The sequence below is a fragment of the Zalophus californianus genome, chromosome 8, assembly GCF_009762305.2.
Source record: "Zalophus californianus isolate mZalCal1 chromosome 8, mZalCal1.pri.v2, whole genome shotgun sequence".
NCBI classification, from domain to species: Eukaryota; Metazoa; Chordata; class Mammalia; order Carnivora; family Otariidae; genus Zalophus; species Zalophus californianus.
This window is the reverse complement of record NC_045602.1, coordinates 19857719-19880235: the sequence shown is the minus strand read 5'-3', so window position 1 is coordinate 19880235 and position 22517 is coordinate 19857719. Positions and strand designations below refer to the sequence as shown.

Below are 22517 nucleotides of genomic sequence, written 5' to 3'. Positions count from 1 at the left end.
GTGATTGATTAGTTAGGCCTCACCTAAACAACTGCACCTGAGTGGACTCTGAGGGACAGATTCTTCACAATCGCACAGATCACAACCGCACAGAATAGGGTTGGGGCAGGTGCTGTGGGAAGCGTGCTGTTAGGAGAAGATGGAAGGAAAATGCTGAACAGATAACCACAGGTTTCTGCTGAGGTGCTTATCTCCAACCCATATTTTGGCACTTTTCTCTACTTTGAGACTTTGAGCTCTTTGAGGGCAAAAACTGCAAACTTGAGAGCCAGAGAGCCCTGGATTTAATCCCCTGCATATCTCTGGCAATGCCTCACACTAGATGCTCAATAAGCAAGTATTTATTTCAATTCCTGTTTGCGATACTTTTCATTATTTTGGCTTACTCTAGTCATGATTTTAGACATTATCTTTTCCATTTTTAGTTTTAACTAAATTATTTAATATTGCTTCTGTGTTTAGTTCAGGATCTCACTGGATAAGTTATGGGTACTTGGTTAAACTACATATGTAAAAAATATGACTGAACAAACCTCTTCAAATAATAAGCAAATTGTTTCCCCATATTTTTTTAAAGATTTATTCATTTATTTTAGAGAGTGGGCCAGTGTGAGAGGGGGGAGGAGCAGAGGGAGAGGGAGAGAGAGAATCTCAAGCAGACTCCAAGCTGAGTGTGGAGCCCAATGCAGGGCTCAAAAAATTGTACAACCCTGAGATCATGACCTGAGCCAAAACCAGGAGTTGGATGTTCAACTGACTGAGCCACCCAGGCACCCCTGTTTCCCCATATTTTTAATGGATTGGGGTTTTTTATTGAAAATAAAGTATCAAATCAAAGATTGGGCTTATGAAATTGGCTTATCTTTATTCCTTAGAATGAATTAATACAAAAGTACATGATTTTAACATATATTTGTCCTCAGTGGTTACAGGACTTAAAATACTTGTATTCAAGACTTTTTAATCATTCAGATATTTTTTAAACTTTTACTCTTTTTACTTTAGTTTAACTTGCTTTCAGATTTTTGTCTCTTAATGAAAATGCCACATTAGTACATAAGACAAAAATATTTAAATCAACGGCATATTGACTTATTTTCATTTTCTCCTTAGGAACTGAGAGAAAGCTATAATACACAGCAGTTAGCGCTTGAACAACTTCATAAGATCAAACGTGACAAGTTGAAGGAAATTGAAAGAAAAAGGTCAGAGCTAATACAGAAAAAGAAACTAGAAGATGAGGCTATAAGGTAATATAGCTGATAAATTTATTATACCACATTACTATTAGAATTCTAATTTTGTTGCCCATATCTTTATTTTGACTTTGAAAATTTAAGGAAAATAAAAGGATTATCCTTGGACGCTAATTAAAGTCTCAATTTTAGAAAATCAGTTTTTCTTTTAGGGACTGAGATTATAGTAATCAATTTTATGTTCCATTGGTGAAAAATAGGGCTTTGGAGTCAGACAGGGATTAGACTTGTTGATCTACCACTTATTGTTTGGATGACCTTGGTTGAGTCACTTTACCTTTTGAACCCCGGTTTCTCCATCTGAAAAACAGAAATATTGATGCAGGCCTTATAGGTAGCTGAGAATTAAATTAAAAAAAAAAAAAAGCTAACAAGCCAAACACAAATGTCTTACACTCATCATTTCTATCTCTCCATTGTAAATCTATTAGTTTGCTGAAAGATCACAAAACCCAAATACTTAATTTTACAGAGTGATAAGATGGAGTATATAATGCCATGTTGCTGCAATTCTCTTTGTACCACTGAGCTTATCAATTGCCTCCATTTATAACAAAGAGAAGTAAGACAGTTGCAGAATCTGAAGCATAGAACCATTTATTTAGAGACTCAGCATGATTTTTTTCTGTTGTACGGTCCTGTTTCTAATATGTTAGAAATACCACCCCCCCGCAAGTTCTCTAGTGTCAGAAATCAGTGTAATTAACAAATACTGAGGAGCCAGCATTCCTTTGCCTTGGAGATAAGTAGACGAGTAATGCCCATGAAAGAGCTAATAGTTACTAGGGAGACAAGAAAAACACGTTACCATATAGCAGGCCTCTATTTTTAAAGGCTTCAGAATAACCACTCCCAGCACACTTTTAATGAGTGGCCACTGTTGACTGTGATGCAAAGAGACTCTGGTTTTACTCCTTGTTCCTTGATTCCTCGTCATTCCAGTAGGAGATGCAGACAGCTAAACAGATCTCTGTAGTACTCTTTACTCCAAGCCCTTACTTCGCGGCCCCTAACAAGAGGCACTAGAATAATATAAAAGCAGAGATGGTGAAGTTCAAATTAAGAAGGCTTTTTATTTGCCACTTAACTGCCACTGAACGTTGTACAAGGGAACTGTGCAGTCACTGCATAGCTAGCTAATCACTGTGTCGGAATTTTCTGCCGACACGTTGCAAGTACCTTTTTTTTAAAGATTTTATTTATTTATTTGAGAGAAAGAGAGAGAGCATGAGAGGGGGGAGGGTCAGAGGGAGAAGCAGACTCCCTGCTGAGCAGGGAGCCCGATGTGGGATTCAATCCCGGGACTCCAAGATCATGACCTGAGCCGAAGGCAGTCGCTTAACCAACTGAGCCACCCAGGCGCCCCACGTTGCAAGTATCTTGATATCTCTTCATCACCGCTCACAATTTTTTTTTAGGCCAGCAAGCCATATTAATAATACACATTTTCATTTGATTCATCCTCTTCACACATTATCCTGCTGTAGAGGAGGGAAGAAATCAGAGCAGAAACACATGTCCGATCAGTCCAGAGCTGAACCTTAGAAATATAACTTGATATCTTGGCCATTTGCCTTGGAAGATGCCCTCCTTGTCCTGTGCTGTTGGTTACAGTCAGGTTTCACAGTGTAGATGTGGCCTCTTTGCCCTTTGTCCAGCTTCGGAGGGATCTTCTGGCTCTGGACCAGTTTCTCATGCACTAACTCATACATAAGAAAGTTTACTAAAATTTAATTTTATATTAACTCTCTAGCCTTTCTTTATCCCAGTAAACATGTGGTAAATACTTGGTGGTGTTTATAACTTCTGGGAATTCAAACAGAAGGTAGATTAGGCCATCTTAGGTGTGGAAGAATATCATAGAAGGCAACCGAGGAACTAACTGGGAAAAGGAATGGCGGTTGAGATTAAGAAAGGACCGCAGAGAAGCATGGCCCTCAAAGGAGAGCCAGATGTCAGTCACAGAAGTGCTGGAGGAAGCACTCTTTGGAGTGAGAGAGGGTATGGGAGGACTTGTAAAGGGTCAAGAGGAAGCTAGTCATGGGGTAATGAACCAGGAGTATGAAGTGTAAAACAGTCCAGGAATGAGGAAGAAAGGTGGCTAAGTGGGTCTGTGGTTTTGGGGATTATATAGAATTTCCAAATTCCTCCAAGAATTCTAGGAATTGAGACATGGAATTAAGCCACGGTATCCTTCTTGGTGGGGCATAAATACCCCCAACTCCCAGGATGAATCCAGCCACAAGCTCTGCTGTCCCTGATAGTGTGAGCAGAGGCTTGGAGAAGGTGCTAAATTTAGTGGTGACAGCTCTGCCTCTGAGTAAGACCATAAAAAATATATGCAAGAAAGAAAACTATGGTGAACATTAGCTTCAATACTATAATAGCTAAGCCTGATCTTAGAGACTTAGCTATCACAGCTAAGACCAGAGACCATCTTGCCTAGCTAGAAACCAAGCTGCAGCTATGTCATATGTCATAGAAACACATAGGGAAGCATGGACCTATAGGGGAAACATGTCCTATTCTCTGACAATGGAAAAGACTTTCAAGGGACAATGTAGAAAGTAGGTAATCTACCCAGAAACATTTCCTGTTTCCACAGTAATGACCGAATCCTGAAAACGGGTTAGCTAGGATAGTGGAAACAAGAGCTGGAATACAGTCCTTGTGAAAAATCTGGAGGCCAAGGAAGAACGTTTAGATATACCTTTTGGGCTTGTTTTCTGAATAGTTCCCCTTCTTGGGATTGGGAGGTTAGCTGACAGGAGGGAATTTAAGGGTATGGGAAATTGTCAGTCCTACCCCCAGCTCATCTCTTCGCCTCTCCTGGTTAATTGGGTTCCCCTTCATCCATGATCCCCACTGTTTCTTCACACCTCTGCTAATATGTCTTTGCTATAGAATAAATATATAAGATTATATATAAATACATAAGAAATATGTACTATTTCTATAGTTTGTGAGGAACAAGATCTGATATTTTGCATAACAAAAATTGTAGGACATTATGCAAACTCTTTTTTTTTTTTGTAAAGGAAAGCAAAGCAAGAAAAAGAAAACTTATGGAGAGAAAGTCTTAGAAAGGAGGAAGAGGAAAAACAAAAACGACTCCAGGAAGAAAAAACACAAGAGAAAGTTCAAGAAGAAGAGCAGAAAGTGGAGGAGAAGCAATGTAAGGATAAGGATAAAAATAATAGATTTGATTTTTCTGAGACAAAACAATGAAAGCAATAAGAAAAAAAGATTATGATGAGAGGGGGGAAAATTTCTTAAACATATGTTAACCTTTGAGTCAGAAAAAAACTTTTTTCTAAATTAAACTTGGAGGAGTGCATAGGCTTTTTTAAAACAGACTGAGGGTAGAAGTCTTAAAACAACATGTAGAAAAGAAGATCGTAATCCCTGAGTAGCTATGAACAGACCCTGACGTGGTTTTCATAATTGAAGTAAACAGTTGTAGTTTATTCAGCCAGTGTTAACTAAACTGTTTATTTTAATGAATAACAGTAAAATTTTGTCTTTGCATATTAAAATTTTCTCAAATGATATACTTTGTTTATGCTACATCTCAGATTCCATTCCTAAGATACTTTACATATTACTGTATCTCTTGTGGATATACAAATATTTGAATCCTTATTAATGATACATGTGTTGAAATTTCTGTAAGCTAAAGCATTTATTCTGGAAATAAAGTTAAATATTTTTAATCTTATTAAGGCTAGTATATCTGTGAGCTCTTCTGTTTTTCTTTTAGAACCATACTGGTAAATCTACAGCTCTTTCTTCACTGAACCCTGTTCACTGCTAATCTCATCTGTGACCTCTCTCTCTGTCTCTTCTTCCCTGTTACGTCCTGAGCGCCACAGAACAAACCTCGCTGCTTGGCCTCCTTGCACTTTGCACGGCTTAGCCTGCCACCACTCCTCTGCCTTCCCTGACGTCCCCGTGCGTGGCACACCCTGCAAGTCATGGCTTTGTTTCATTGCCTCCTACTTTACTGAAGATGAACGTCCTCATTTGCTTTTGTATTGATTCTGTGACAATACAAGATATTTAAATCTTAACAAGCCTGTGTCAAATGGATTTTCATTTTACTGTTTGATGTTCAGTTTTTTTCCTTTTGATTTTACAAGCTCTTTATATTATAGAGTCATCACGAAAATGTGTGTACATGAAAGTAGCAAATAATGACAGTTCTCTTCTCTTTAGGTGAGCCAGCTAGTGCTTTGGTAAATTATAAAGCATTGTATCGCTTTGAAGCCAGGAGCCATGATGAGATGAGTTTTAATTCTGGGGATATAATACAGGTAGGAAACAGTCTTTTTTGTTCATGAATAAGCTTAATACAATGTAATATGTTACTTTCTATAATAAAATGACTATAATTTTATATAGTGATTTCCCGTTTAAAAAGCGTATCTTGAACTTTATATGATTTGGCCCTAAAGACATACTGCAGAGTTGCATATTATTACTGCCATATTCTAGGTAAGGAAGCTTAGACTTACACAAAATGTAACAGTCAGCAGGACAGTGCCAGAGTGGGTTGCAAATACATGTTTTTGATTTCCAAATCCAGTGTTCTTTACACTGTGCCATTGCTTCACATCATAAAAGGTGATGCTGATTTTGTTATGTTAATAAATTACCAATGAAATTTGGAGAAGCTGATTATTTTCTGGCAACCATTAAAAGAGTTGAAGGAGGTAGATTCTATAGCTCTAACTAGATGCAGTCCCCTGTTCCTGGGGGAAAAAAGGCCTTTATTATATAGTCACAAGCCACATAAAATGGATGAATAAGACAAGATGCAGGGAATAGCATTTGATACAGCCATTGTGATATAATGGAAAGAATATAGGCTTTAGAAACATACTAACTTGGGTTTTAGTCTCTGCTTCAGTTTTCTTCTTAGTAAATTAAGATAATATTACCTAGAATACCTAGCCAGTGCCTGCTTTCATTTTTCCCTGCATGGTCACCATTGTGGTATATTTTATCAGTTACATAGCAAATATTTAGTGATACTTGGCATAGTGTTTACCAGAAACATCTGTTCAAACACTCAAGATGGTCCCCAGCTGAACATTCCTTCTGTTACCATTGCCACCACAGACAGTGCCACAGTCTGGTGGCCCTCCTGATCCTCTTCCACCTGTTGGTGATGATGAGGTTGTGTCCAAGAATGAAGAGATGCAACCTATCTCTGGGCACATTTGGTCGAGAGCCTACTTACATTTTTGGTTACATCTTTTATTATTCTGTCAACAACTATTTATTGAGGGCTATGCTAGGCTAGGGATATAGTAAACAAGACACAGTCTCTGCACTTAATGAGCTGATAGTCTGATGAGAAAGACAGACATTCTAATGCAGTAGAGGAAGGAAGGTGGTGGAAAGCTACCAGCGTTAGAGCAGACCTCCCCTCATGGTCATCAAGCCAGTCTGGTGGCAGTGACAACAGGAACATTAACTTAGCTAGAGTTTCTCGACTGTTTGTGTTCTCCGCCAAATCACTGATGTAAAGAATATGTCATGTGTTACTTTTGGACAACTTGGTTGATGACAGTGTCATCCACTAAGAGAGGAAGATCAGAAGGAGGGAATTTGAGTAAGAGTTACAATGAGTTTAATTTTGGGTGAGTTTCAAATTTCTAGGCAGCAGGTGGATACACCTCCGGCTATCCAGGGATATAGGGAGATCTCAGGCAGAGATCAGAGGAGGCCAGTTTGAGTGTCATCATTATGTTGTGAAGGTAATTGACATGAGTGTAGAGGATGATTGATGATGCAATCCCCAAGAGACATGAATACTGGAGGGGTTATTAGAGGAAGGGGAGCCTTAAAAGAACGAGAGGTAGGAAAAAGCCAGGAGAGTAGTTTAGTGTTGGGGAATTTTGAGAAGAGTGGTCTGGATCTCCATGTGAAATAAGATGGGACGAAAAAAAATAACCATTAGATTAACAGTATCACAGCTATTGTTAACCTGGAGGAAAACAATATTCGTTGAGTGGAATGGTGGGGGAAGAAGCCACATTTCAGTGACCTGAACAAATTGGAAGGGAGGAAGAGTAGACAGTGAATATATAAAATTCTTTGAAGGAGCTTGGCTTTTGAAAGGGAGAAGGGAGAGAAAATGATAGTGAGGAGTATGGGTTGAGGGAAGTTGTTCTATGTTTTGTGTTTTTAGTTTTTGGTTTTTTTTTTTTTTTTTCACTTGGCTGAAGCTTGAGCAAGTTTAATGATAGAGAAGATCAGAGAGGGAAAGGGTTAATGATACTGGATTTAGTAAAGTGCACAAGTGTAAATGTACAACTCAGATGATTTGTATACATGTATATATCTGTTAAACTACCACTCAGATCAACATACAGAACACAGAACACTCAGGAAGGCACCTCATGCCTCCCTGCAGACCTCTCTATTCTGATCAGTGGATGCAGATGAGGAAGATTCTCGATAAAGCTGGAGGGCTTGGGATCTAGAGCACAGGAGAGAGTAGTGGAAGGACTAGATAACCTCCTCCTTTGTGATTAGACGCCTGAAAGAAAAGGATGGATGGGATTATTAAATACATTTTGCTGAGTTAGAAGGTGAGCTCAGATCTGAGGGCTTCCCTGTTCTTGGTAAGATAGGAGGCAAGGTCTAATCATCTTAATGGATGAGAGTAGCAGAAGAGATTTGATTGAAAGTGAAAAAGATTAGAAATTCCACTGAGCCCTGGCAACATTTTCCATGACAACCTGTTTTTCAAGCATTCATATGTGTTAGTACTATTTTTGAAGTAATAGTTTCCATTAACCTGTGAGGACTTACGTAAAATTTTCTAGTTTAAGTCACTATGTAAATTGACAAGTAAAAATTAATTAGGGCTACAAATAACAGATATGAAATCGGTTAAAATTGACCCCTAGCAGAGCAAACTTGGTCTAATTCTAAAGATTAAATGAATAGGCCTTTTCTTCTTGGAAAGGTAGAAATATTAGGAAAAAGTATTAAAGAAGGCTTTTAAAAGTTTATAGAAAAAGGAGGAAGTTAGTGTTTGAATGCTAGTATTCATACCTGTCAGTGATCCTTGCTTTGAGACCAATACTTAAATCAGGTAAATTGCTGAGCATGCTGCTTTCAGTTGCATAATTCCTTGGGGCCTGTAGTGTTCTTGTCTTCGTTTTTAGCTCTGGATTGGCTATTTTAAAGTAGTCTTAAACTAGATCCACAGGGTGATATTTTGGCAGTGGTTCCTATGTTCTGTTTCAGAACACCATCTTAGAGTTACTACAGAGCTATGCTAGCTCTGATAGAACTAACGAGTGAGTTTAGCAAGGTTACAGGATACAAGATCAATATACGAAGACAAATGTTCATAGTTTTATTTGTAATAGCTAAAAACTGGAAACAACTCAAATGTCCATTACTAGGTAAGCATATAAACAAATTGTGGTACATCTATACACAATAAAAGGGAGAAAAAAATGAAACTATAAATCATCTATGTGTGTTACCAGTTGGAAAATAGTATTCAGAACTCTTAGTTCAAGAAGACTCTGTGAGAGGCGCCTGGGTGGCTCAGTCATTAAGCGTCTGCCTTCAGCTCAGGTTGTGATCCCAGGGTCCTGGGATCGAGCCTCACATCGGGCTCCCTGCTCCGCGGGGAAGCCTGCCTCTCCCTCTCCCACTCCCCCTGCTTGTGTTCCTTCTCTTGCTATGTCTCTCTCTGTCAAATAAATAAATAAAATCTTTAAAAAAAAAAAAAAAGACTGTGATAGGAACAGAAAAAATAAGCAAAAAAAAATTAATGATTATAGGATAATAAGTTTGCAATAAAGTAAGTGTAATTATCAGAATAGTGCATTATGCAGATGTGAAAATTTATTTGCATAGTCATAATAATGTAACCATTGACTATAATTTAACCAAAAATTTTGAGATAGCAGTATAGAATAAAAAGATGCAGTAAAAGAAAGTTAAATGTTGATTTTCCATAACCAAAAGCCAATAGATGTCTAAAATTGAAACATTCAAGAAATAGTAGTATAAATATGTTATTTAGAAATAGAGAAGGTAATACAGAAGAAACAGCTAAAAATGGCAAGTTACTATGAGGAGTGGAAATAAGAGCATAGTGAGTGATGGGGTCTTCCAGCGTAAGCCATGTAGAATGCTGTTTGTTTTGTAAACTATTTTCATATTTAGCTTGGATGAAATTAAAAATTAAATTTTAAAAAGGCACTTTGTCAGTAATTAGAGATAGTGAGTGACCTATTAATTTGTAAAAAATGGTGTCAACTTAATTCTGATAATGAGGCTACTATACAATAGTCTGTATCTCCTTCCTTTGTAAATGTGTAGTATTCTAACCATTGTTAACCCTTCTTTTTGTTTCCATAGGTTGATGAAAAAACCATAGGAGAACCTGGTTGGCTTTATGGTAGTTTTCAAGGAAATTTTGGCTGGTTTCCATGCAACTACGTAGAAAAAATGCCATCAGGTGAAAAATCTGTGTCTCCTAAGAAGGCCTTACTTCCCCCTACAGTATCTGTATCTGCTACCTCAACTTCTTCTGAGTAAGTTTTTAACTAACAGTGGAGTTTATGCATTTTTTGGTGAATATATAAATACCTAATAGGTATTCGTGTCAGCCTGCTACTTAATCATATTATAATCTATGCTGGGCTCTCCAAGAGTACCTTTTGTTCCAAATTTCATAGTAGAATTTAATAAATAAAAATGTAGGTCCATACTTTGTTCATGAATTTTTTTCCACAAATTTTGTTTAAACACAAAGTAAATTATATACAAGCTGATAAATTCATAGTACTTCATTAGATTTTAAGTGATTAACCATACTTATATCAAAGTGTTGTATTTACAGATCACTTTCTTCAAATCAACCAGCATCAGTGACTGATTATCAAAATGTATCTTTTACAAACCTAACTGTTAATACATCATGGCAGAAAAAATCAGCTTTTACTCGTACTGTGTCCCCTGGATCTATATCGCCGATTCATGGACAGGTGTGTATCTTTAGTTTTGTGTGCTTTATCCTTTTTTTTTCCTTTTTAAGATTTATTTATTTATTTTAGAGAAGGGGAGAGAGAGCACACGCACAAGCAGGGGAAGGAGCAGAGGGAGAGAAACTCAAGTAGACTCAAGTAAATAAAATCTTAAAAAAAAATAGAATTGAAGATTTTTGTACAAAGGCATCATTTACTCTTTTAACCAGAATTTGTAACATTTGGTTTCTGTTCTTATTGTTCACGTGTGATGTAATGTAAAGAAATTATTATTACTTAGAAGTTTTTCAACAATTCATTTTCATAGCATCCAGTTGCTACCAGTTAAGATTTCTTTCTTTTTTTTTTTTTTTCAAGATTTTATTTACTTAGTTGGCAGAGGGAGACACAGTGAGAGAGGGAACACAAGCAGGGGGAGTGAGAGAGGAAGAAGCAGACTTCCTGCTGAACAGGGAGCCCGATGCGGGGCTCGATCCCAGGACCCCGGGATCATGACCTGAGCTGAAGGCAGACGCCCAACAACTGAGCCACCCAGGCACCCCAACCAGTTAAGATTTCTAAGCTCAAAATGTCATCTTGACAAATCTGGTTATATTATTCTTAATTCATAGTTATTATAAGAAGATATTTGGGCTTGGGAGTTTTTGGTTTTTTGTTCTTAAAAAAGTTATTTGTGTGGGAACTACGTTATATATATTTAGCCCCTGATTTAGATGTAACCATTACAGGCATTGTTACATTAACATTATTGAAAAGAAATCACAGACTTGATCAGAATAGAGTCTGGAGATTTCACCTTCACTCAAAAAATGTTTATACGTGACCATAGGTTCCAGGCATTTCATTATGTGCTAGAAATTTAATGGGAAAAAAAAAATCGCTGCCATTAAGAAGTCATAATTTAATGAGACAGACACAGAAATAAATAACTGTAGGGGCACCTGGTTGGCTCAGATGGTTAAGCATCTGCCTTCGGCTCAGGTCATGATCTCCAAGTCCCCTGCTCAGCGGGGAGCCTGCTTCTCCCCCTCCCTTTGCACCCCCCCTCATACTTGCTTGTGCTCTCTCTCTCTCACATGAATAAATAAATCTTTAAAATCTTTAAAAAATAAATCTTTTAAAAAAAAGAAATAATTGTAAAATATGAGAAGTATTGTCATAAAGATATTCTACAAAGACTTGAGGTATATACAGCTGAGAGAGATCTCATTCAGTCTGTGGGAATTTGAGCAGGGTTCACAAAGGGCCAGGTATTTGAGCAGGACCTTTGAAGATAAGATTTTAGCAAACAGAGAAGGAAAGTTATTCCTGTGAAAAAATAATTTGGGGAAGATAGGCATGTTAACACAAGGAGTTTGCAGGACGAGAATTGTTTATAGTGTGGCTAGAGTACAGGATTCGTGGAGAAAGGGTGAAGAATTGAAGTTAGGGGTGGAGGTTTATTTGTGAAGTGTTTAATACAGTGCCCAGCAACTTGACAGTGGGCAGCCCATGAAAGTTTCTAAGAGGTGTATATTTTAGAAACTTAACTCCAGCAGTAGTACAGGGGCCAGATTGGTGGAAGCAAGCAAAGGAGTCAAGTAAGGAAGGATGCTACAGTAGCTAAGTAACAAGAGAGGATGATGTGAACCAGTGCCACAGTAAAGAAAATGTGTAGAAGAGGAAATGGATTTCCCTTCTATACATTTTCAGGATCTTTAGCTCGAGTAATAGGAAAGATGGTGATGGCATTGTCTTGGGTGGGTGTTGCAAGAGGAGTGGGTTCCGTGGGTTCTAAAAATGATACATCCCACACGTGCAACCTAGGTATCTGTTATAGAGACAACCTGGTGGGAAGGCCCAGTAAACAGTCTGACTTACAAGTCGAGCTCAGGAGATAAAGTTACAACTAAGATATATATTTGAGAGACACCTGGGTGGCTCAGTCGGTTAAGATCTGCCTTCAGCTCGGGTCATGATCCCGGAGTCCCGGGATCGATAGTCCCGCCTCGGGCTCCTTGCTCGGTGGGGAGCCTGCTTCTCCCTCTGCCTGCCACTCCCCCTGCTTGTGCAGGTGCTCTCTCTCTGACAAATGAAGAAATAAAATCTTAAAAAAAAAAGAGAGTTTTGAGGGACACCTGGGTGGCTCAGTCAGTTAAGTGTCTGCCTTCAGCTCAGGTCATGATCCCAGGGTCCTGGGATTGAGTCTCTTATAGGCTCCTTGCTCAGCGGGGAGCCTGCTTCTCCTTCTGCCTGCTGCTCCCCCTGCTTGTGCCCTCTTTCTCTGACAAATAAATAAGTAAAATCTTTAAAAAAAAAAAAAAAAAAGATTTGAAAAGGTATAGACATAAATAAGATAATTTAGGGAAATCATGTGAAACAGGAAAGGAAAGGGCCTGGACCAAAAAGGGGATCCATCAATCACCAGAGAGTGAGCTTTCAGAACAGCAGGAGTGTTAAGTGATGTCAGCACTGTTCAGACATCAGGGAACATATCAGGGTTTGGAAGAAGGTTTTTGGGCTTTGACGTTATCGATGACCTTGTCACGAAGAGGTTCAGTAGTGTGGTGGGTGCAGAACCTAAATTAAAATGGTTTGAGTTCCTGTCTTTAAGGAATTGAGAAGTAGAAGTTAAGTAGAGAGGTGGAGAGAGTGACTATTTTAGAGAGGCACTTCAAGATGTTATAAGATATTTGTAGAAAATGGAGGGCATAGTAGAGACTTAGAGTACAGGTAAAGAGATTAGCCTTATCAACAGAACACTTCTTCCTCGGAGAGGAGGCAAAGAAATGAGTAAGAATACAAGGAGGAAGTTCAGGGACGGAGAGCAGAAAAGTGAAGGGAGGCAGAGCACAACCGTATCTGCAGGGCTAGTGGTGTGACCTGTGACCTGCCGGGACCACAGGGAGGGCATGTCGGGGCCTGGAGGACAGGAAGGGGCTGCAGTAATTCTTTGCATTTGTTCTGTGACGTCTACTTGATGGGTTTGTGAGTACATTTCTTGAGTGCCCCGTGTTCCTCTTCCAATCCAGTGATATTTCATGCCAAGATGTTTCCTTGAACGGTAGGTGTTCAGTTTTTAACAGAAGGCTACTCAAATGTTCTCTGTCATATATCATTTTAAATCGGTTAGTAGATAAAGGTTATCTTAAGTCACGACCACACCAAACTGGTCTCTGTTTAAACAGTAAGTAAATTATATATTAGGAAACAGAAATCCTGGTTACCTTTTTTTTTTTTCCCAATCTTGTGGTTTTGTATTCACAGGGACAGGTTGTAGAAAACCTAAAGGCACAGGCCCTTTGTTCTTGGACTGCAAAGAAAGACAACCACTTGAACTTCTCAAAACATGATATTATTACTGTCTTGGAGCAACAAGAAAATTGGTGGTTTGGGGAGGTACATGGAGGAAGAGGATGGTTTCCAAAATCTTATGTCAAAATCATCCCTGGGAGTGAAGTCAAGCGGGAAGAGTAAGCATTTTGTGCTTCCATGAGATGTGGATGTTGGTGTTTTCACTAATGAGTCCGCCATAGAACCACTGGCTGTTCCATCAAAACATTTATGCTTGAGTTTTGACCATCAGAAGAGTAATTCCTAGAATGAAAAAAGTGCACTTCAGATATTTGTACCAGTTTTAGAATATCTTTTATTCTAGTTATTTCAGATTCCTAAAGTTCTCAAAGTGCTTAAAATTTGAGATCGGTTGTTTTCATTGTGCTATCAGGTCAGTTAGAGAAGTTACTTTTCACTTCCTTTGGAGCACTTTTCCTGTGTTGTTTACTGTGCACTGTCAGTTTTTAAATAAATGTTTACTGAGGACCTCCCCTTTGCCAAAGTGTGGGACTTGCCATTTCTGGGCCTCCAGAACTCCTTGAAGATCACACCTCTCTTACTGCTCATAACAGACTGGAATGTAGTTACGTATTTTCTTACCCATATCCCTTTTTAGATCGTAAGCTCCAGGAGGACAGGGTCCATGTCTTTGTTTTTGAGTTTTTCCCCTGCCTCTTATCATCTCAGTGCATGGTAGCTTCTCAGTCGTGTTAGCTCAGTGAATAAGGAGTCAGTGAAGCAACAGTGAGTTGAATCCATTTTCAAATGAACAGCAAGTAAAAACTAGACAAGGTCTCTGGCCTTTATTTCCCAGTCTGAAGAGGAGTGAGATCATCAAACATCTTTAAGATGTTTAAGAAATAAGGGGCGCCTGGGTGGCTCAGTCGTTGGGTGTCTGCCTTCAGCTCAGGTCATGATCCCAGAGTTCTGGGATCGAGTGCCACATTGGGCTCCCTGCTCGGTGGGAAGCCTGCTTCTCCCTCTCCCACTCCCCGTGCTTGTGTTCCTGCTCTTGCTATCTCTCTCTCTCTGTCAAATAAATAAAATCTTAAAAAAAAAAAAAGATGTTTAAGAAATAAGTACTCTAATGTAGTGATGGGCAGCTGTCTCTTGTGCTTTATATGGAAGTTGATCTAAATAGAAAAGTGATCTGATTGAAAAGAGACAGGTCTTTGGAAATCAAGAGGCTTGAGTTCTGATTCTGCTATTTTTTGTCAGCCTCTATGGAATAACCTACTTTGCAGTTTTCTAATTAATGAGATAAAAAGAGTAAATTAATCTTTAAAAACCCTTTCAGTGCTGAGATTCTGTGTATGAATATTTAGTTCAAATGCAGAAATTTACTTTTCAGACTGACACAGAATTTTAGACTTAGAATTGTGTAAGTGGTAACAGAGCTGACACGTGCATGTTGGCACTGAGCTGGGCCCTTTATAGGAATTATCTTATTTAAACACCGTAACATTTTATGGAGTAGAAAACTTAAGTGCAAAGACAGTAAGTTCAAATGGTTTTTTCCCCCTAACTTTTCATTCAATTACTGATCTTTTCTAACAGATAAGGCGTGTAACTTGAAAGCCTACAGTAATGGAGAGATCATGCCCTAAACAAGGCAGTCTGTTCAGCTGTGGCCATGAGCTGTAGTAAGCTTCCACTCTGTTTCCCTGAGAACTGCCTTACTGTATAATTTCCTCAAGGGTCCTGGGGAGCACTGGTGCATCCTACAGATGTCTAGTTCTTAAATATGACAGTCTTCCAGATTTTTTAAGACAGTTTCCTGGGTTAAATTGGAAATTAAAGCTTTACCGGTTCCAAAATATAAAAACAAAGTTCTATTATTTTTATATATTTAAATGTAGTGTGCTCTAAACAAATATTAAAATTTATATATTGGTATGTTGTCCTTGTTTCTCCCTATACCAAGCCAGGCCCCCTATGTACTTTACTAAATAACTATCCATTTACCAAAGCACTTGTGTCTTTTTAAAATTCCTTTAGAAAGGCAAAGTATCTCACACTTGAAAAAACTATTTATAAATCATGTTGAAATTACTTTATTAAAAAATTTAGAAGTCTGTAACCAGGCCCTTCTTAGTCCCCTAATGATTTTGTGTATGAGAATATTTCTAGCCTGTGTACTGAGACAATATTTAAATTAATTTTGGAAAGCCCTTAAAGAAAGTACTGTAAATACTTGCTGTATCACCTTTCTTCATTTTTGCTTGTTGATGTCTTTGTTTCATTGTTTTTTTTTATATGTTTGTGTATTTATTTGGCAGACCAGAAGCTTTGTATGCAGCTGTAAACAAGAAACCTACCTCCGCAGCCTATACAGTTGGAGAAGGTGAGTTTTTGACAATTTGTAAATTAAATGGGAGTCAGATTAGCTATTGACTAATTATCTGACTTCCGAGAGTTGTTATTTCCCCTGTTTCTGTATCTTTAATATTAAAGTGGGTTTAGGAGAACCTGCCCTTTATCTATTTCATATGAATATTGAGAATACAGAAAAAAATATGGCACTTTTAGAAAATCAGTACTATAAAAATTCAGCATAGACTCATTAAATAAGATCATAAATTTAAAATGTTGCAATCAGGAAGCATGAAGGTTTTTGTTTTCCTGTTATTAGGTATCTAGATTACAGATGTTTAGGAGGTAAGGCAATTTTAGTCCATTTAGTTATTTACAAATTGCATTTTAATTACAGTGTATCATATAAATCATTAAGTAGGATTTGAAATCAAGGTACACTTTATCATAATTATTACAAAGAAATTTTTTTCTATAGCCCTTTTGGTTGACTCATAACTTATTTTTTATTTTAATGTACTAAAAAATGAAAGATTGTCTACCCTAAGTTTCAAACATTTTTATTTAACACTTACATAGCTTTATAAATGAATTGTATATGTCCATTGTAAAATTAGTTGAATAGTAGGAATACATTTTATGTTTATATTATTGCTCGAGAAAATCAATTTAATGGTAAAGTAAACCATTTATTCAGTATCTATTATGTTAAAGACTCTATGCTAAAGCCTGAAAAATATAAGGATGAATAAAACACAGTTTCCCAAGTCCTCACAGTAGACTGGGGAGTATAGGCATACCATTGTAAGAAATTCTATAATGAGTACATAGAACTTAATTTTGAGTAGGACCTATGAATCCCCAAACATGGCAGTGTTGAATCATCTTAAGCAAGGAATAGAGTTTCGCATAGCGACAAAGGAAGAGAAAACTCCTGTCGACAGAGGGAAAGTCAAGAGCCAGGGCATGGCTGTGAGAGGTTAGAGATCTCAGATCACCAGCAAGGCTGGAACTGTAGGTTCACTGTAGAATGAGCGCTGTGAAGTGAGTCTGGGAGGGGTGCAAGGAGTGTTTGCGGAGGACCTTCCTTATTGCAGCATACCTGAACCTTGCAGGCATTTTTGGTTTTGTTAAATCACCTAAATTGAGTAATATTGGGAACATGAACAGTAAATACGTTGTAGATGGTGTTCCTAGTCTTTTCTAGTTTATGGTGTACAGATGAAATCCCATGTTGACAAATAAAAATAACTAGAAAAGAAAGACTTTTACAACCAGGTCATTGACTGTTTTCTCTAAGCAGTAATGACAGGGACGGAAACCAAAGCCAATATATTTTCCAAAAAAAGTCATTATGTATTGAGCATCTGCTCTGTGCCAAGCACTGCATTAGGAGCTGGGTCACTGTGGTAGAACTTGGCCACTAGTACTGATGTCAGCTGAATATTGGGCATTTCCGTAACTATATATATAAAAGAACTAGAGAAAAAGAACTTAGCATATTAAAATATATTTTGTGTAAGGAAGTTGAAAAAATGTTTTCAGATCTTGACTCTATAGAGATACTTACACCTGTTTGTGATTTTGGATTCTCTGTGATAAGACGGTGGTGGTGAGGATGATACAATGGGAAAAAGAAGAAACCCTATGATAAAGCTTTATGTTATATCAAATAATCTTTTTCTAGAAATTATTAAATAATTGCCTCATTTTTCTACTTTAAGATCTTTTTACATTAGATTTCCTTAAGTTACAAGGTCTTTTACGGTTAATTTACACAGGGTTTGGAGATTAACATCATTTTTTCTTTCTATAATCTTACAACCAAAATTAGTTTCTTTTTGCTTTGTTTCCTACAGAGTATATTGCACTTTATTCATATTCAAGTGTGGAACCTGGCGATCTGACTTTCACTGAAGGTGAAGAAATATTGGTGACCCAGAAAGATGGAGAGTGGTGGACAGGAAGCATTGGAGATAGAACTGGAATTTTTCCGTCAAATTATGTCAAACCAAAAGATCAAGAGGTAGAGTTATTTTGGTATAGAAACAAAATTATTCCATTCTTGCATATCAAGATTCATACTTAAAGATTTTATTTCTTTATTTGACAGAGAGAGAGAGAGCACAGGTAGGCAGAGCGGCAGGCAGAGGCAGAGGGAGAAGCAGGCTCCCCGCGGAGCAGGGAGCCCGATGTGGGATTCAATCCCAGGACTCTGGGATCATGACCTGAGCCGAAGGCAGCCGCTTAACCGAATGAGCCACCCAGGCACCCCTTATCAATGATTTCGATGCTAACTTTCTGCAGATATCTTTTAAATTGAAGATATAGAAGTCCACAGTAATAAAATTAGTGTGATATTGATAAAGTTCTAGATAAAGAGATCAGCATTCTAGTAGTCACAGTATGGAGAATCCAGAATTAGATCCCAGTATATATAAGTTTATAGATGACAAATGTGGTAGATCAAGTTCAGTGGGATTAAAGATGGATTTTTTTTTTTTTTAAGTAAGCTCTATGCCCAATGGGGGGCTTGAACTCAAGACCCTGAGTGGACCATACACCAAAATTTAATGAAAGATTACACGCTTAAAGTGTAAAAACTAATGTAATAAAATAATGCAAGAGAATCTAGACTATTACATGTATATTAATTTTTTTTAAGATTTTATTTCTTTATTTGACAGAGAGCACAGGTAGGCAGAGCGGCAGAGGGAGAAGCAGGCTCCCACGGAGCAGGGTGCCCGGCGCGGGCTCGACCCCAGGACCTGAGCCGAAGGCGGATGCTCAACCCACTGAGCCACCCCAGGCGCCCCGTCAAGATTCATACTTAAAACAGACTCATGTATATACAGTTTTGTTCAGGCTTTGGTTATAAGGAAACCACTGAAGGTGGCACCAATAAAACAGAGTTTCTTACAGGGATCCTATTAAATAAGAGGGACAAGATTTCATGAAATTTCTAAGACTAGGAGCCGTAGGTGGGTCTGGGCCTCATGGGAACTGAAGCCGGGAATGTTCCAGATCCAAGGGATCACCCTGAAGGAGTCTATAAAACTTTACGGCTCTGACATTAAGGTGACTCACCCTGCACTCTGAGTTCCTGCTTCTTTTCATCCTACCACTAGGGTACAGTGCAGCGGTTCTCAGACTTTTTGGTGTCAGGAACTCTTTACATTCTTAAAAATTATCGGGGATTCTAGGGGCACCTGGGTGGCTCAGTCAGTTGAGCAACCAGCTCTTGATTTTATCTCATGATCTCAGCAGGGTCTTGAGATCGAGCCCTGCATCATCAGGCTCTGAGCTCAGCGGGGAGTCTGCTTGAGATTCTTTCCCCCCTGACACACTCTCTCTCTCTCTCTCTCTCTCTCTCAAATAAATAAATCTTTAAAAAAAATTATTGGGAACTCTAAAGAGTTTTTAAAAATATATGGATTGGGACGCCTGGGTGGCTCAGTTCGTTAAGCGTCTGCCTTCGGCTGAGGTCACGATCCCGGGTTCCTGGGATCGAGCCCCGCATCGGGCTCCCTGCTCCGTGGGAAGCCTGCTTCTCCCTCTGCCTCTGCCTGCCGCTCCCGCTGCTTGTGCTCTCTCTTCTCTCTCTCTCTCTCAAATAAATAAAATCTTTAAAGAATACATATATGGGTTAAAACATATATATATGTTACATACATTTTCTATAGTAGAAACGAAAACTGTGGAATTTAAAAAATATTTTCTCATTTTAAAGTAACAAAAGTAGGGATGCCTGGATAGCTCAGTTGGTGAAGGCATCTGCCTTCAGCTCAGGTCATGATCCCAGAGTCCAGGGATCAAGTACCACATCGGGCTCCTTGCTCAGTGGGGAACCTGCTGCTTCCTCTGCCTGCCGCTCCCCCTGCTTGTGGTCACTCTCTCTGATGAATGAATAAAATCTTTTAAAAAGAAAGTAACAAAAGTAGACCCATTACATGGTAATATAAATGACTTGCTTCTTATGAGAAACAACAATATATTTTCAAACAAAAAAGTTTGGTAAAAAGAGGAGCATTGTTTTGTATTTTTGCAAATCTCTTTAATGTCTGGCTTAACTTGAACACAGCTAGATTCTTCTCTGTTTTGGTGTTCAGTCTGTTGTGATACATTCTTTTGGTTGACATATGTGAAGAAAATACAACTTCACACAGATATGGGAGAAAACAGAAGTATTTTAATAACATTTTGAGGTGTCTGTGGTTATTCTTTGATATTACGATACCAAAACTTAGTGTTAAATTGTTATAGGTTAGCTACACATGGAATCTAAAGCCATGTCGGTGAACATTTCTTACTGTTATATTAAAATTGACTACTCTATTTTGACATTGAATGGACTTTTTACCCATGCATTGGTCATTTGGAAAATATGGAATCGCTGAGTTATGCAAATATCCCTTGTATTGACACATTTCATTATACAATATCAAAAAGTTTTATTTGTTGGGGTGCCTGGGTGGCTCAGATGGTTAAACGTCTGTCTTCAGCTCAGGTCATGATCCCAGGGTCCTGGGATCGAGCCCCATGTCAGAGCCTGCTTCTCCCTCTACTGTTCCCCCTGCTTGTGCTCTCTCGCTCGCTCTCTGTCAAATAAATAAAAAATCTTAAAAAAAAAAAAAGTTTTATTTGTTAATACCACCACAGATCTCATAGGAAAATCTTCAGATACTTTGAAACTGTCAAGCTTATGGTGGTAGATACAAGTTTTCCAAAACTTCAGTTTTCTCTTGAAATCTTGAATTTGATCATTGGCAACAAGTCCTGTCATCTGATTCCTTGATGTGACAGGCATACTTTATCTTTGAGAAAATGTCTGCCAAATCCCGAGTCTGAAGAGTTTGTCTTTCAGTTGTTCTTTCAAGTAAAAATGTTCCATGAAGAACCCAGTTTAGCTCACAGTTTAATCACACAAGTGCTTCTCCTTGAGATAGCCATCTTGCTATTTCGGTATGCAGCAGAAACGCTGTAGGCTTGCTTCCATTTAATCACACAGAATTTTTTAAAAGATCATATTTCATTAAGATTTCATAACATTTTTACTGCTTGATCAAGGACATTCTTAAGTGAAACTGGTTTTGCTTGTTCTGTAAGTATGTGGTTGTGGGGAATACTGTGACCGCTAGTATAATTTGGCACCACTGTCATGATTCATGCTCAGGCATCAGCAATTTTACCCATCAGTATATCTGTCAACACAGTGAAAGAGGCAAATAATGTCTTAATACTGTTAATGAAGAAGGTCTTTATCTTCTGGACCCCTGAAAGGGGCTCAAGGATTGTCCCCAGGGATCCACAAACCACACAGTGAGAACCATCTAGGTTGACTTCTGGCTCCAACACTTAGAGGCCTTGGACAAGTTACTTCACCTTTCTGTACCTCAGTTTTCTTCTCTGTAACATGGGGATAATCATAATACTTAATAGTATTACTGTGAGAATTAAGTGACTATGTAAAAATCATATGATGTAACACACATCTGTTACACAAATAGTAGTTACTAAGTACTATTTGTGTAAGTACTCAAAAAACGTTAGCCCTTGACTAGCATCAGTTCAGCTTCATTAGAGCTGTGTTCACTCACAGAAAATAATGTTCTGTTCCTTCCTTTTCCTTGTTCAAATTCCTGAAATGAAGAAAGGTGGTTGGCCCAACTATCCTGTAAAGTCAAACTGAGGTTATAGTTGCTACCCAGGGCATGGGTTTTTTTGTTCTTAGGTTCAGGGGGAATATGCAAAAAAATTAAAAACATCATCCCCTAGGCAGCAGGAGTAAAACTCCTATGTGCCTTAAGATATGTTGTATGTGGTGGGCATTGATGCTAACCTGATAAATGAGAGGTATCTGGTCACGTTTGATAGGAAAGATGCATTAAATAAGCTTTTCTTGTTGAAAAGCCGACATCAGCCATTTGTATATAATGTCTGTTAGTGTAGACCAGATCTCCCCATAATTATGTGTTGGATTCTTCACTTACTTGGTTAATATAAGGCTAATTGTTATTTTGATCTTCATTCAAAGAATCCTGGGAATTAGAAATCTCTAATTCCTAATAACCTTTGTACTCTTATATCTGGATTATTAGAAAATAATAAAACAGCATGTCTTTTCCTTGCAGAGTTTTGGGAGTGCTAGCAAATCTGGAACATCAAACAAGAAACCTGGTATGTATAATAATGAAGTTGAAAAATTACTACAGTGTTTAATAGTCTTGAATTCATAGTTTCTTGTCTGTCTTCTTTTCAGAGATTGCTCAAGTAACTTCAGCATATGTGGCTTCTGGTTCTGAACAACTAAGTCTTGCACCAGGACAGTTAATATTAATCCTAAAGAAAAATTCAAGCGGGTGGTGGCAAGGGGAATTACAGGTAATAACTTTGAAATAACAATTATCATTTTCATTGTAAAAGTAATGCATGCTCATTAAAAAATAAAATTAACAAAAATTTTAGATCACCTCTAATCATACCGCTTAGAGGTAATCAATAGTAACATTTTAGTGTATTATGTTTCCCTCTAGTCTTTTCCCTGTTTGTTTTTAGCACAGTTGAACTGATATTATAAGTAACAATATGAAGAACAATTTTCTCTACAGAC

The 22517-nt window shown here is 38.0% G+C and overlaps 1 protein-coding gene across 7 annotated transcripts in view; it reads left to right on the top strand.

Moving 5' to 3' along the window:
• Positions 1-22517, top strand: part of ITSN2 (intersectin 2) — a 139888-nt gene that overhangs the window by 74656 nt on the left and 42715 nt on the right. For all 7 annotated transcript variants that reach the window (XM_027621651.2, XM_027621656.2, XM_027621652.2 and 4 more), the window contains 10 exons: positions 1114-1250; positions 4295-4431; positions 5472-5569; positions 9651-9826; positions 10135-10279; positions 13526-13731; positions 15874-15938; positions 17767-17933; positions 22039-22084; positions 22167-22288. In XM_027621651.2, coding sequence (XP_027477452.1) covers positions 1114-1250; positions 4295-4431; positions 5472-5569; positions 9651-9826; positions 10135-10279; positions 13526-13731; positions 15874-15938; positions 17767-17933; positions 22039-22084; positions 22167-22288 — 1299 coding nt within the window. The remainder of the gene's footprint in view (positions 1-1113; positions 1251-4294; positions 4432-5471; positions 5570-9650; positions 9827-10134; positions 10280-13525; positions 13732-15873; positions 15939-17766; positions 17934-22038; positions 22085-22166; positions 22289-22517) is intronic.